The sequence below is a fragment of the Heterodontus francisci genome, chromosome 14 (assembly GCF_036365525.1).
Source record: "Heterodontus francisci isolate sHetFra1 chromosome 14, sHetFra1.hap1, whole genome shotgun sequence".
In the NCBI taxonomy this organism is placed as follows: domain Eukaryota; kingdom Metazoa; phylum Chordata; class Chondrichthyes; order Heterodontiformes; family Heterodontidae; genus Heterodontus; species Heterodontus francisci.
In genome coordinates this window covers 89,842,686-89,855,455 of record NC_090384.1, presented here as the reverse complement: position 1 = coordinate 89,855,455, position 12,770 = coordinate 89,842,686, and the positions used below count along the sequence as shown (strand labels likewise).

Sequence of the window (12,770 nt, the reverse complement as noted above, 5' to 3'; positions counted from 1 at the left end):
TAGTTACTCCCTTTCCCATGGGCTACTCAGGGCTGTCTTTGGTATCAGGTTCCCCAAAGCAAAATAGTGGAAATATAGCTGACAGACGCAATTTCTGTCTTCTTAAACACACCTCAGAATGCCTACATTTTATTTGGTATTATACAAAACGTTTATGATATAAACATTATGCACCTATACACTGCGGAATACAAAATAAAAACTTTCTTTATAAGTTATGACCTCAAAAGTCTACATTTTCAAGTTGTCATTAAAAAGTTTGCAAACTTTTAATTAAAATCTAATCAAACTATACGTATAGTCATTCATAATAATCTTGGTATAAAATATTCATACAACTCATAATTTGTACAAAAAAAACTGTGTACAGATTACTGGAGCTGTGCAAAGACAGCACCTGGGACAAATAAAGATTCGGATTTTCCCTCCTACTTTGCCAACAATAAACAATGTCCATTCGCAAAATGATCTCGAGGAGACAAGTTTATGAAACGGTTATTTCTTCCTCCTCGTCCTCCTCTTCTGAGAAGTACGTGTGTTTGTCGGTGTGTTGGTGTGATAGGAGGCGGAGGTGTGTTTCCATGCTATCCATGCTCTTGTACTCTGGCGATTGACATATGGAAGATTTGGGACTGTCCCTGCATCCCGTCTCCTCCTCGTCCCCTGAATGTAGTCTGCAGGGTGACTTCTTCCCCACGTCGCTGAGATCAGGATGTGGGTTTAACTTTGTGGGTAATGTCTGTTCTCGGCAGCCGCCAGCCGACAGCAGTTCTCTTTCTTTAGAATTTCTCCATTTCATTCTTCTATTCTGAAACCAAATCTTCACCTGTTAAAAGAGCAGTAAAGTTTTTACTTCGGGAACGGTGAGCCGAATGGACAATGGTAGCTTAACAGCGTGCACTAGGCTAACACTTCATCCCCCAAAACGATTCCATCTCTTTCTTAATTTTCAGGATCTCTTCTACAACGACTTGCAATTGCTTTCCTTATGCATAAAAGCGACTGGAGGAGAGAAAGGCAATCTGACAGGTTCAGGCGAAAGGTGAATGTTATTGATGAACATGGATTGTAAATTACCTGGGAATCTTTTAGTCCGAGCTTGGCTGCCAGTTTGCGTCGATCCGGCTTGCTGATGTACTTCTGTTTCTGAAACATCTTCTCCAGTGCTTTCCGCTGCACGTCTGAGAAAACAGCCCGGCGGAGCATCCCTCTCCTGGGCTTCCCCCGAGCGGCGAGTGGCCAAGAGAATGTACCAGGTATGGGGACCACAGAGGAAGAAGCTGAGGAGAAACATCGGGGTTATTTAACTTCAATAAGAAAGGTTAAAGAAGCATCTGGAAGCTTTCGCGATATAACCATGTTAGATCACTTGAAAAGCCAAGTGCAAGTATGAGCTGTAATTAGGTTAAAGTTTAAAAGTATACTTAGATTATAAACGCCCAATGTACTCATATAAAGCTGGAACTTAGTGGCGGTAATATGCTTTAAATAATTCCAAATTGATTTATGTTGCACCTTATTTCTAATTTAGACCCTTAAATTGTATACAGTGCTGGAAAAGTTTGGGAAAATAAATTTACTGGCACGCGTTTTGTGTGAATCCCGTGTGGAACAGGTGATTAACTAGTAATGAGTACTTTCGCTGGTTTCAAATGGTATTGGTGTGATAAAAAGGGAAAGTTTCTCCTTCTGAAAGTGCTAATAGCAGACAGAAATTCTAATGAAGCGTGAATGGTAATTGTGTAGTAATGAACTAACAGAAAAAGACTGAGGACAGGCCGCTAAAGCCATATATTATTGGAACAAAAGAAATTTACACATTCACAATCTTAACAGAACTGCATGCCAAGATCATTGTGCGAATACTGATTACTGCAGGCTTTTTTCTCTCAAAACATTTTCATTAAATGGACATGAAAAGCTATTTAAAAAGCTCAAACACTCCAAGTTTTTTTTTGTTGAAACGTTCAGCGTGTGAATAAAGGCAGCAAAAGTCCAGTTGTCGCTAGTTTGGACGAACCTTCCTTTCATAACATGGAGCTGTTTGAGACATGTCAATTAAATGTGGAAACCTGTCACAGGCTACTGAAATCAACATGCTTTATCGATTAAAAAGGGGGGAGGGCGTTGTTTAGTGAGAAATAGAATGATATCAGATGATTAAAGTGAATATTTCCTTTAGGAATTCCAATTGAATAGATAATGTAAGTGTGAACAAGAAATTGTATATGTGTTTTGAAACTAGAGTCCAGGATGCATAAAAATGTTGGTTCAAAAGTTTAAGATGACTTATAACAAGTGAAAAACTAGCACTTTGAACACGAATTTGATTCAATCACAGTGTGATATATAATCTAAGCATAAAGTCTCTTCTTCCCATTAACATTTCGTTTTGCTGCAATGTTTTATTACTGTTACTCTGCCAAATCTGAATATGAATCAGTTCAATGGCAAACACTCGTTCAGTTTGTATTTAGATTCTAATGGATGACTGTTTTATGAGTCTTCCGGGCTCCGTACTTCTGTGTGGCAGTGAACTGAATCTTTGGCAACTTGTTAATAGGAGACTCCTCCGTGGACCATATAATCAGGAACTGGTAAATAAAAAAAGACTCTTCGTAGTTGGGGGGAGGGGGCGATGCTGGTTAGGATGGTGGGGGGTGGGGGGGGGGGGGGGTAGGATTTCTAGTGCTGAGACTGCGTGTGGTTGCTCAAAATGAAGCAGTGATTGGTCACGGCCCTCAAAGCTTTGTTAAAAATCAGTTGTGAATTGCAGCGCTCTGTGGGAAAACTGCAGCCGTGAAGAGAAGCCAACAGTCCCTCTGAGAATGGACCCGCCTCGAACTTAGTGCGTGACAATTCCTGCTAATTTGTAGATCATGGAATCAGAGCAGAATGTCAACCGTCACTGCTTGTGCTAAATAGGGCATCAAATAACCGAGACTGATTTCTAACCGTTGTACTTCTAACAACCTCTGAACTACACTCTAACCCCCGGGACGGGGCTGCAAAATATTGATTAAATATGCGTGAAACGGGTATCCGTGGAGGGAAATCATAGGAGCCTACCTGGGAAGTACGAGGAGCGGAGAAAGGGCTGGAAAGAACCTTCAAAGTAAGGGAAGGAGAAGGCCTTCGGCGAAAGCCCTTGGATCAACGGATAGGACGTTTCTGCAAGATAGCACAAAGGAAAAGAATTTCAAATTCTGAGAATGTAAACTTTAACCACATACCGTTTAAACAAGGAAACAAAAATATACACTTAGCCAATGGGAAAGGATAAACAACGACTTGATAATACTTGTGTATTATTTAGATAACCTTAGACATATTAAGATGCCCTATACCTTACTTAGATAATGTTATACCGTATTTAGATGAACACACATCGTACTTAGATATCTTGTACGTATTTAAATAACCATATATTGTGCTTAGATAATATTATACTGTACATAAATAACAATGTCCTGTACCTAAGTTAGTCGTGTATCGTATTTAGATAACCATGTACTGTACTTAGATAATTACATCCCGAATTTAGGTAACCATATACTGTACTTAGGTAATCATATTTTATTTAGATAACCATATACTGTATTTAGATAACCTCATACTGTAGTTAGATAACCATAAGCTGTATTTAATGTTATAATGAACCCAAACGTTGACACGGATTAATAAAGGAATATACATTAACAAAGATTTCAGAAATAAGATGCATAAATTAATTGAGGTTAGTTTTGTCGTGACATCTTCACTTGAAACCATTGTTATTCCGTTTGAGATATTTCAGTAAGTCCTTACAAAATACGACAGGAGGACAGGAGTTAAAACTTAATCTACAATACATAAATAATATTAGCATATGACCACGTTGTTCTCCTGATTGGCACTTAAAGAAGAAGACACTCACCGGTTCTTGGGGTTGACGAGAGAATGGCGTGAACACCAAACTTTAGGTAACTAGAATCGCTGCTTGGAGAAATGGAGGTGTGAGGGGAGCATATTCCGCTTGTGACAGAGCTAGCCGAACTGACTTGTTCTGTTGTCACCGGACTTGGGGAGGTAGTGGACCCGGAAGCTGATGGAGAGAGTGTGGCGGACACTGATCGGGGCAGATAGCTGGTAGGCCGACTGATCCTCAGCAGATCCTCCACCAGGAAGCTGGCCCCCATTGCATGGGAGGAAAAAGCTGACTGTAAAGACTGGGGCAAAGTCAGAGTTGGGGTTGGTCGCAAGAGACCCGGATACATTGCTGAAGGAGCTATCACACTTGGGAACATCATTTCTGCAGCGGTGTGTGTGTGAGAGAGAGAAAAGTTCCAATCAGTCCTGTTCAGCAAAGAGCTTTTTTACCCCCCCCACTTTCCTTTCAGTATGATCCAACTAGCCAGCAGCTCCAGCACTTTTCTACCATCGTCCCCTTCTGCCTGATGTGTTTTATAGTGGACAGCCTGGGTAAGTCCTTTCAGATGTGACAGGTCTCACAATGAAGTTCAACAAAGTTCTCCACATGAGTTTCTTTTACTTCGAGCTTCGGGCTCGCTGATTGGTCCATTAGAGCAATTTATGATTGGATTAGACTTCATAAGCAAGCAATCACAATGGAGCTTCAACAAAGAAGGTGTAGCCATTAATTCTGAATACTGACCGCCTCTTTTGAATACACTGCTGAAGGATTTGAGCGGGTTTTGTTTGGGTGCGATACACACAGGCTAATTAAAAGACAATTTTCCAAGTTTCCAATGACATTTTCCTCGTTTGAAAGGAATTATGAAAAGAAAGCACTAAATTTATTTGCTACTCCCGCTGTGCCTACAAAACTGGTCAATAAATATTCATATCTTACACTATAATCTCCTTGTGAAAGGTGTCTTGGGGTGGCAAGAGTGAGACGTTTAAACCGTAGATTGCCCTTAAGTGATGGACGTAAGTTATTTATATAGATGCAATTTTCAGGAAAAAGTTATAAAAGAAAATATAGTTAATATGATTCATCTTTGAAGACCCAGAAAGCTTAACTGATAATAATCACATTTTGTTTGTCGTTTGTGCTGCAGAAGTAAATTAGTTAATAATTTAAGAATAGTAGAAATGATTATAAAAGCAAAACCTAGAACACGGAGAATATATCTTGTTCGGAAGTGGAGGGGGTACAATTTGCTACGTATATAGTTTAAACCTGTTAGCAAACTCCTCAACGCCAACTCAAGCAGTTACGCTGAAAGCTTAGTACGAAAACATTGCCATACATAACAAAGATTACAAAGTGTTAATTTACAACATACGGCAGAGGGGAACAATGCTTAACAATGTGTCCTATGTGTTTAAAGGTATTTGAATAAACAGTTAATACGTTTCAAATAGAGAACAAAACCTCAAAATCCACGTTTCCAAAATCGATCAAATTGATCTTCAGCTCTCTAACAGATGTGTAGAATATTATATTCTAGGGGAAAAGTCCCCTAATCTTTTAATATGCGGTGAAAGTGGGCATCAGCCATATTATCCTATTAACCGCGGCAACGGCGTCAACTAACTGTCACCATCAGCTGTTTTTTTATTTACTCAGCACAATGCTTCAAAAATCGTATTAGCCGACTTTCAGCAGCTTTATTTCTGTAGAAAATACGTTTTCTCTCTCTCTCGCTGCACAGTGTTATGCGTCAGCTGTAAGATTATCCTCATGTTACTGCCTTAACATACAGACAAAAGTGCGTGCGTGGTTTAAGCCCACTGAGGGACAAAAAATGCGACTGAACTTCAGCTATGGAACTCAGAGGAGATATTAATGTATTTTAAAATATAAAAGGCATTTATAAGGTAACTGCCACCACGTTAACGATCGAAAATCGCATTATTTGGATATTTTTTAAATTAAATACGTGACTAGATGTTTCGCCACATTATGCATTCCTGTTTGCGTTGTCACACTGCAAAATGTATTTTGGGGTAACAGCTTTACTGAAGGACAAATCGGTTTGATTGTGAATGAAATACGGAGGTTTTAGGTGTTGTAATCAGAAAATCTGAGATACGAAATGCAAAAATGTGAATTTTCTGCCTTATAAAATTACGTACTTAACTTGGAAGGTTCATTATGACTGGTATACTTAGACCGTTTCACTAAAAGAAAGTTTCCTCATTACATGGCACTGTAGTTAATAATTTGCGATGGTGAGTAGGTTAGTGGGTAAGTAGCAAACCTGATGCAGTTAACTACCACATACAAACGTCTCTCAGTGATGTATCAAAATAATTTCAGGAATTGTTTCTGATTAAACTGAAAGAGCTTTATTGCCTAAATTTGATCTGCATGTCCTATAATATTGGACGATTTTGCCAGGTACAACCTGTATTACCCTATCAAATTATCAAGCATAATAGATTACTTGAGTAAACCTTTCTATCAGAAAATAACTTTATACCAACAGCGCTAACCACTTGCTATTTCTGAGTTTATAACCCGAGTTTTTAAAACTTTTATATATAATCATATATAATTGTGTACGTGAGCGTGGAAGAGAGACAGACAACTCTTGAAGTTTTCATTTTTTTTGTGCTAAATTCACCAAAATTGAAGTGTCAATGTTTGAAAAATGTTAGCTTTTCGTAAGACACTTGAATTAGTCATACCAATTCTGTAAAAACATGCTCATAAAACTAGGTCGAAAAAAAGAAACTGGAGCCAGGATACATAAATGACCTAATTCTAAAATGCTTCGGTCAGCAAACAATTCACAGACGCCTAGGATTTGATCGATATATTTGAGTAACATACTAAAATTGTATTTTATGCCAATTGAACGAAATATCTTGAAACGCCAACGGTGCAGATCGGGGCAGAACAGTTGCTCAGGATCTTAGAGAGAACATTAAGATGGAATAGCATCCTTTACGTGGTAAAACATAATGTGTACGAAGCTGGAAAAAAGATAAAATGAACATTTTGATTACTTAAAAGGCATTTCGAGAAATGACATGGGCTGACCACTTAAGATCAATTGCTTTTGCTGGAGTTGCCTGATAATTTTGTTTGCCAGTAATTATTAGGTCTCTTGGGTTGATTTAGTCCGCATTATACCTATAAATTGGGCAGTTGTGCCTATGTATAGGACAACTGCTGGCAGTTTTCTTTGCAGTAAATCAGGATAACGACATTGACTGGGAGGTTGGGTCAAACCCATGCTGGGACACACGTGGATGTTGTTGCTTTCGGTAAGGGCTGTGCCACACTCTTGATACAACTTGCAAAACAAAAATTCTGAAACGCTAAAAAAAGGGACCAAACAAGCATTCAAAGTAAAATAAAGCATAAGCAGCAATGAAATTTGACTGAGAGATTTATTTTCGACAGATTTTTGAAGGTTCCCTTTAGAAGTCTGTGGTCCCTGATAAGATCTGTGACTAATGTTGTTTGACCTATGCTCGTCCTTTTTGTGCTTTCTGCCATTCATGTTGACGGTAGTTATCTCCATTTTTTTAAAGTCACTCAGTTTCTTTGTAGGGCTGAACAGGGATGTTTTTTTTAAAAAAAAAGAGTTTACGGAAGAGACGTTTTCTTTCTTCAACTCGTGATTCAAAAATCCAGGCCAAGGGATTTAATCCCCATGAAATTGCCTGGCAGGCGTATGGTCGAGGGAGTAACACTGGCACCGTCTATTTACACACACAGTAAACGTTTTTTTTTAAAAGACGCATAATTCACCGAACGGACTTAAGCATCATCATTTAATAATAAATCACCTCTGCACCAAACCGTCACCTAGCTGTAAAATGAAAAGTATTTTAGAAATGGCAGTCTCTCTGAGCTTAGCAAGGAGTCTACATTCCGCTCTGGCAAAGAGGCTCAAGACTTTTTTATCTGCAGAAATATCTATATAAGTTTGACTTTACCAGGCCCAGTGAACGTGCAGCGATAAAGTAATGTTATTTCACAACTAGAATTTCACCGTGTCTATAAAATGTTATTAATTGGTCAGACGGGGTGAATTTATTCCTGTTTTGATTTGGTCCAAAATAAGTCCAGCTGAAGGTGTACAAAAAAAAATATGAATGGCTTTCAGATTTTCTCCTTTACTGCAAAATAGTTCCTTGAACATTCTCATCTCCCGATCCAGTTAATTATATTCAGCAGACTTAGAATTCAACACAGGCTCCAGACCCACACACGGAGCTCTCAATTTGTTTCCTGCGCTTACTTTTGAAATCTGCTCAATACTTGCACCCCCGCCACCTAAAAAGATTTTTCTGTCAAAGTGTATGTGTTAAACTTGGAATAACTTCGAATAAATCCTGAAGCGATTAACGGCAATTAAAATCAATTGTAGATCATAAACGCATCAATTTTAAGTCCCCTTAGGGTTTGTTTTACAGCTTGTTACCAACCAAGTGATTTTCAGTTGCTGCAAATGAAATGAAACGGCCCAGCAAAAAAAAAAACAACGATCCCTGAAACTGTGTTATAAAACGGTTCTATAATTTTCGAAGACTTTCTGCGGGACTGGTTATTTCATGATCTTGTGAGTCTCAGTGAGGTGGACGCACACAGGCTTTTCAAAAGTCTGTTTTAATCTTATCCATTCTATCCTCTTTTAATAATTCTAAATGACTAAAATCAGACCAAAAAAAAAATCACTAGCAGGTTTATACGATTCCAGCTAGAAACGCCAAGCACTTTGCATATGCCCTGGCGAAGGCCCTTTAAGAAACCTCTCATGCTCCCAAACAGTTGGTTTCTATTTGAAGCTGACTTGCGCTGTCGCAATGGCAGGGTAAAGCCACCAATTCCACGAATGATACTTTAACGTGAGACTGATGAACGCTCTGCCAACAAGAAGAGCTTTTAGCAACCTCAGGGGCATATTCCTCCGGTGATGAGACAAAGGGAAACTCTGAGGGGTTTACAAAGTGGCCTCTCCTGCCAGAATAAATAAACTGATCTCGCGCAAAGGGTGCATCTTTATATAATCAAAACTGCACGACGAAGAAATAATTTCAAGCTTTAAAAAAATGTCCTTTTTGAAGACTGTCGATCAATTACTTTCATTCCTCTTGGCAATAAACAGAAGATTGAAGTCATACTCGCCACGTTTTAAGATTTTTTAAAAACATAAGTAGTGTGTGAAAATTATCGGGCGATTTGATGCAGCGAGTTGAGGTGGACTATGAGGGATAGAAACACAAAAAGCTGCACTTGGTACCTTCCAGTTTTGCCAAAATACGCAGGCGTCTATCCACCGCTCTGCTCAAGAACCCCCATCTTTTTCTGAGCAAAAACAGTTAACCACCTGTCAGGTTGGAGCACAATAAGTGCAGCCAAAAGAGCTTTCCATGCATGTGTAATATATTTGTTCACCCATTCACTTAATGAAGCTGATAAATGTGAAGCAAACAATCGTCAAGTTAATCTATTTAGTAAAATGTTTTAAGACTTTCAGGCTATGTTAAGAAGGTAGTGTTGCGCACATTTTCATTCAAATGCGCCGTCCCCGTGCGTGCCTTTCAGTGCCAAAGGACAACATTCTTGCGAATATAATTTATTATAAATGTGCTTTTAATGGGTTTAATTCGCACGGCCAGCTGTTTTGCGCTCTTTGGTAAGCAGAAAACAAACGTGGATGGATGGAAAGCTAGTTAAAATTAGTTTCGGTCACTGAGGCTAAGCCATATTTCCTGCAAACCATCTGCTTGATTGACACAATAGAAGGATTTTCGGAGGAATAGAATAAAAGCTGAGAGTCCAACAGTTAGTATTTTCTTAATTTCATTGTGAAGGTAAAGGCCATTAGCTGTCCTCGTCTCTACCTTTCTGCCACAGCTCTGGTCGCAAAGAAGTTACTGAATAACTACAGTATTACTGATTCCTCCACCCCCCCTCCCCTCCCCTCAGGCGCACACACACACTTATTTCTATTACTGGATACTTACATTTCAGATCGTTGCAAGGCTGACATTATTTTATAGTGGCACAGGCCTAATATAACTCAAAGTACCACACTGCATCACAAAACGTAATCTGTAACAATACAACTGTAAGGTATATAACCAGAGTCAAGAGAAATAGCTGCACTAGTTCTGTCACCATGTGATTGAGAGCTTTGGAAAATGTTAGAGACCAACTATTTGACATGTGAACGGAAAAGATATTGGGAGAAGTCTGTTGTTATGTTGGAAAGTAATGGCTGCAAAGATCACATGCAATAATTGCATCTTAAAATGGCGAGGTGAATGATTAGCAGTACTGAATTGTTGCATCTCCTGCCTGTTCTGTACATCCTTTAGCTGTAGTAAATATTTATATAAAGATTTGCATTTATATAGCACTTTCCACAACCTGAGAATGTCCTAGGGTAGTTGCAGGGTAGTCACTGTTGTATGAACGGCAATCGATAATTTACGCAGAGCAAGTTCCCACAAATAGCAACGAGCCAATGACCAGATAATCTGTGCGAGTGATGGTGGTTGAGGGGGTAAGGAACAGCAGGGAAGACTTCTCGATCTTCTGCCTAATTAACCTTTATGAAGCTTCCTTGAATCTTTCTGAAACTTCCATGAACGCCCAGGGATCGTTAATGCCCATCTGAGAGGGCAGACAGGTTTCATCCCAAAGACGACACCTCTGACCGTGCAGCACTCCCTACTGCACTGGTGTGTCAGCATTGACGTTGTGCTCAAGCCTCTGGATTGGGATTTGAACCCAAAGGATGTTAAACTGCTGTGTTCTTGAGCTGCTCAATTACTTTCACATTAGTACATCAGCTGGGCTGATTTTTTTTTTGTCTCTATCTATCTATAGACCGTTTCAATTTGCAATGTGAAACATGAAGCTGAAAGTGGAAGGCTTCCATACAGGGGCACCTTAGACCTTTTGAATGTAAAGAGTGTTTTATCTTCTCCAAGTTTCTTGGATAGGAAGGGCTTTTTAAACTCAAAACCGCAGGCTACTCACAAAAAAAACTGACCGACCTCAATTCTCCAGGAGGGCATTCGGAAAACACACGGAGATAGATTTTAGTTAGGCAAGGGTATGAAGGAATATGGCACCAAAGCTGGTGAATGAAGTTAAGATCAGCCATGATTTAATTGAATAGCGGAATGAGCTCCAGGGTCTGAATGGCCGACTCTTGTTCTTATGTTCCTAACTATTTGAGTTCCGTTTCATAGTTTGTGATTTTAGGGAGATATTTCTGACAGGCACCACAAGACAGCAAAATAATATGGTAAAGAGAACCACTTGCTGGATTGTGAGTGTACATACATTAGCAGAAGAGATTTGTAATCATATATTAATGCAAGTTCTGCTGGTGTGTGGAACATTGCACAACGTCAGATACCAGGCGCAAAAGCAACTCTACTTGGCGGCTTCCTCTACCTTCGGAGAACAAATCAAAGCCAGAATAATGTAACACTTGTTAGTGAAACTGGATGGATGTCAAATTAACGATCAGCCAATTTCTGTTCACATCATCGGTAGTTTATAAAGGTGTTTTTTTGCCATCACTCCAACTGTAGCCAAGACCATTCCGTTTCTAAAATAAGCATTTAAATAACCCTTTCTCCATGTGTGATCACAGCACTGATTTCCATGCCCAGACTGTCTGCTTGAACCAACAAAATTCAATTGACTTAAATTCTATTCTGCTCATTAAGCCACATTTGCTTTCCATGCCAACTTCATCGCTCCTCATGGCTTTTAAAGGGGCGGGTTGGGCATTTCCTTTGTGTGCTATATGTAACGAAATCTGAAACGTTGCTTATATGTAGCTTTCGTTACACCTAACACTTACAGGGAGTCTTGAACTTAAATGACTTTATGCGCCTAAGCATTAAATCTCATTATTATGTCGTTTTGATGTAATTATTTAAATGCCAAGTTACCGCTTTTAGTGCTTTGTATGGACTTATTTTCCATTTTGCCGTTTTTTTCTAGAGGGGAGTTGCAACGGGTGTTGCTATAGGGACAAAATAATAAGGATTCTGGTTAAGGACGCTGCATAATTCCCCGAGGAAAAGGCGGCACCTTTGTCTCGGTAACGGTATGGGAGTCTTTTCTCTTATTTCTACTGAGAATTCATGCCTCTGGAGGGAAGGGAGAGAGAGAGAGAATCTGCGTGTTAAATCCAAGGCGGCTGCCAAACGTACTTTGAGGACCAAGGGAGCTTTGATCAAGGATTAGCAATGCAGTAAGATCAGGAGAGATATAATTATAACCTGCAGCCTTTATCGATTCTGTTCTATGTGAATTTAAGTGCGTTGCATCTTGAGCATAATAGCTGGAGTGCCAACTACACACAGTCGTATGATATCCATCTCCGAATTAAAAGAAAAACTTTAACTACTAATTTTATTAGAGTAGCTGATTGGAAAGCCCACACGAACAGATGTATAAAAGGTATATTTTGTCCGATTAATTTGATTCTATTGTGCAATAAATGATTGGAAGTTTGATTTAAGAAATGCTACAAAAATCGGATATGATGAGTATCAGGTTGTGAGGTAATTTATTTACCTTTCACAGGGCGGGCGAATACTTTAACATTTCAATTTTGAAGTGCAAAAAGTAGCGGTATTTGACTCAATAAAACAGTCCCCATAGGTGCAGTATTAGTTTGAGATCGGGTCCAGGTGCAACCCTTACACTTATCTTTAATTGCAAACAGCTTTTGGCAATGTGTCACAAACAAGAAAGTCCGCCGGTTTCAAACTTTCTTGCTCGTTCGCATGTCTTTCTTTGGTGGCAGGGAATAGAGCAGCAATCCTGTGAA

The 12,770-nt window shown here is 39.3% G+C and overlaps 1 protein-coding gene across 1 annotated transcript; it reads right to left on the bottom strand.

Moving 5' to 3' along the window:
* Positions 1 to 484: 484 nt before the first annotated feature.
* On the bottom strand, positions 485 to 4,289 carry LOC137377338 (homeobox protein DBX1-like). Its single transcript, XM_068046920.1, has 4 exons — positions 3,917 to 4,289; positions 3,070 to 3,171; positions 1,078 to 1,280; positions 485 to 826 (listed from the first exon to the last, which is right to left on the bottom strand). Exons 1-4 carry the CDS (start codon positions 4,287 to 4,289, stop codon positions 485 to 487), a joined length of 1,020 nt encoding a protein of 339 aa, XP_067903021.1.
* Positions 4,290 to 12,770: the final 8,481 nt, after the last annotated feature.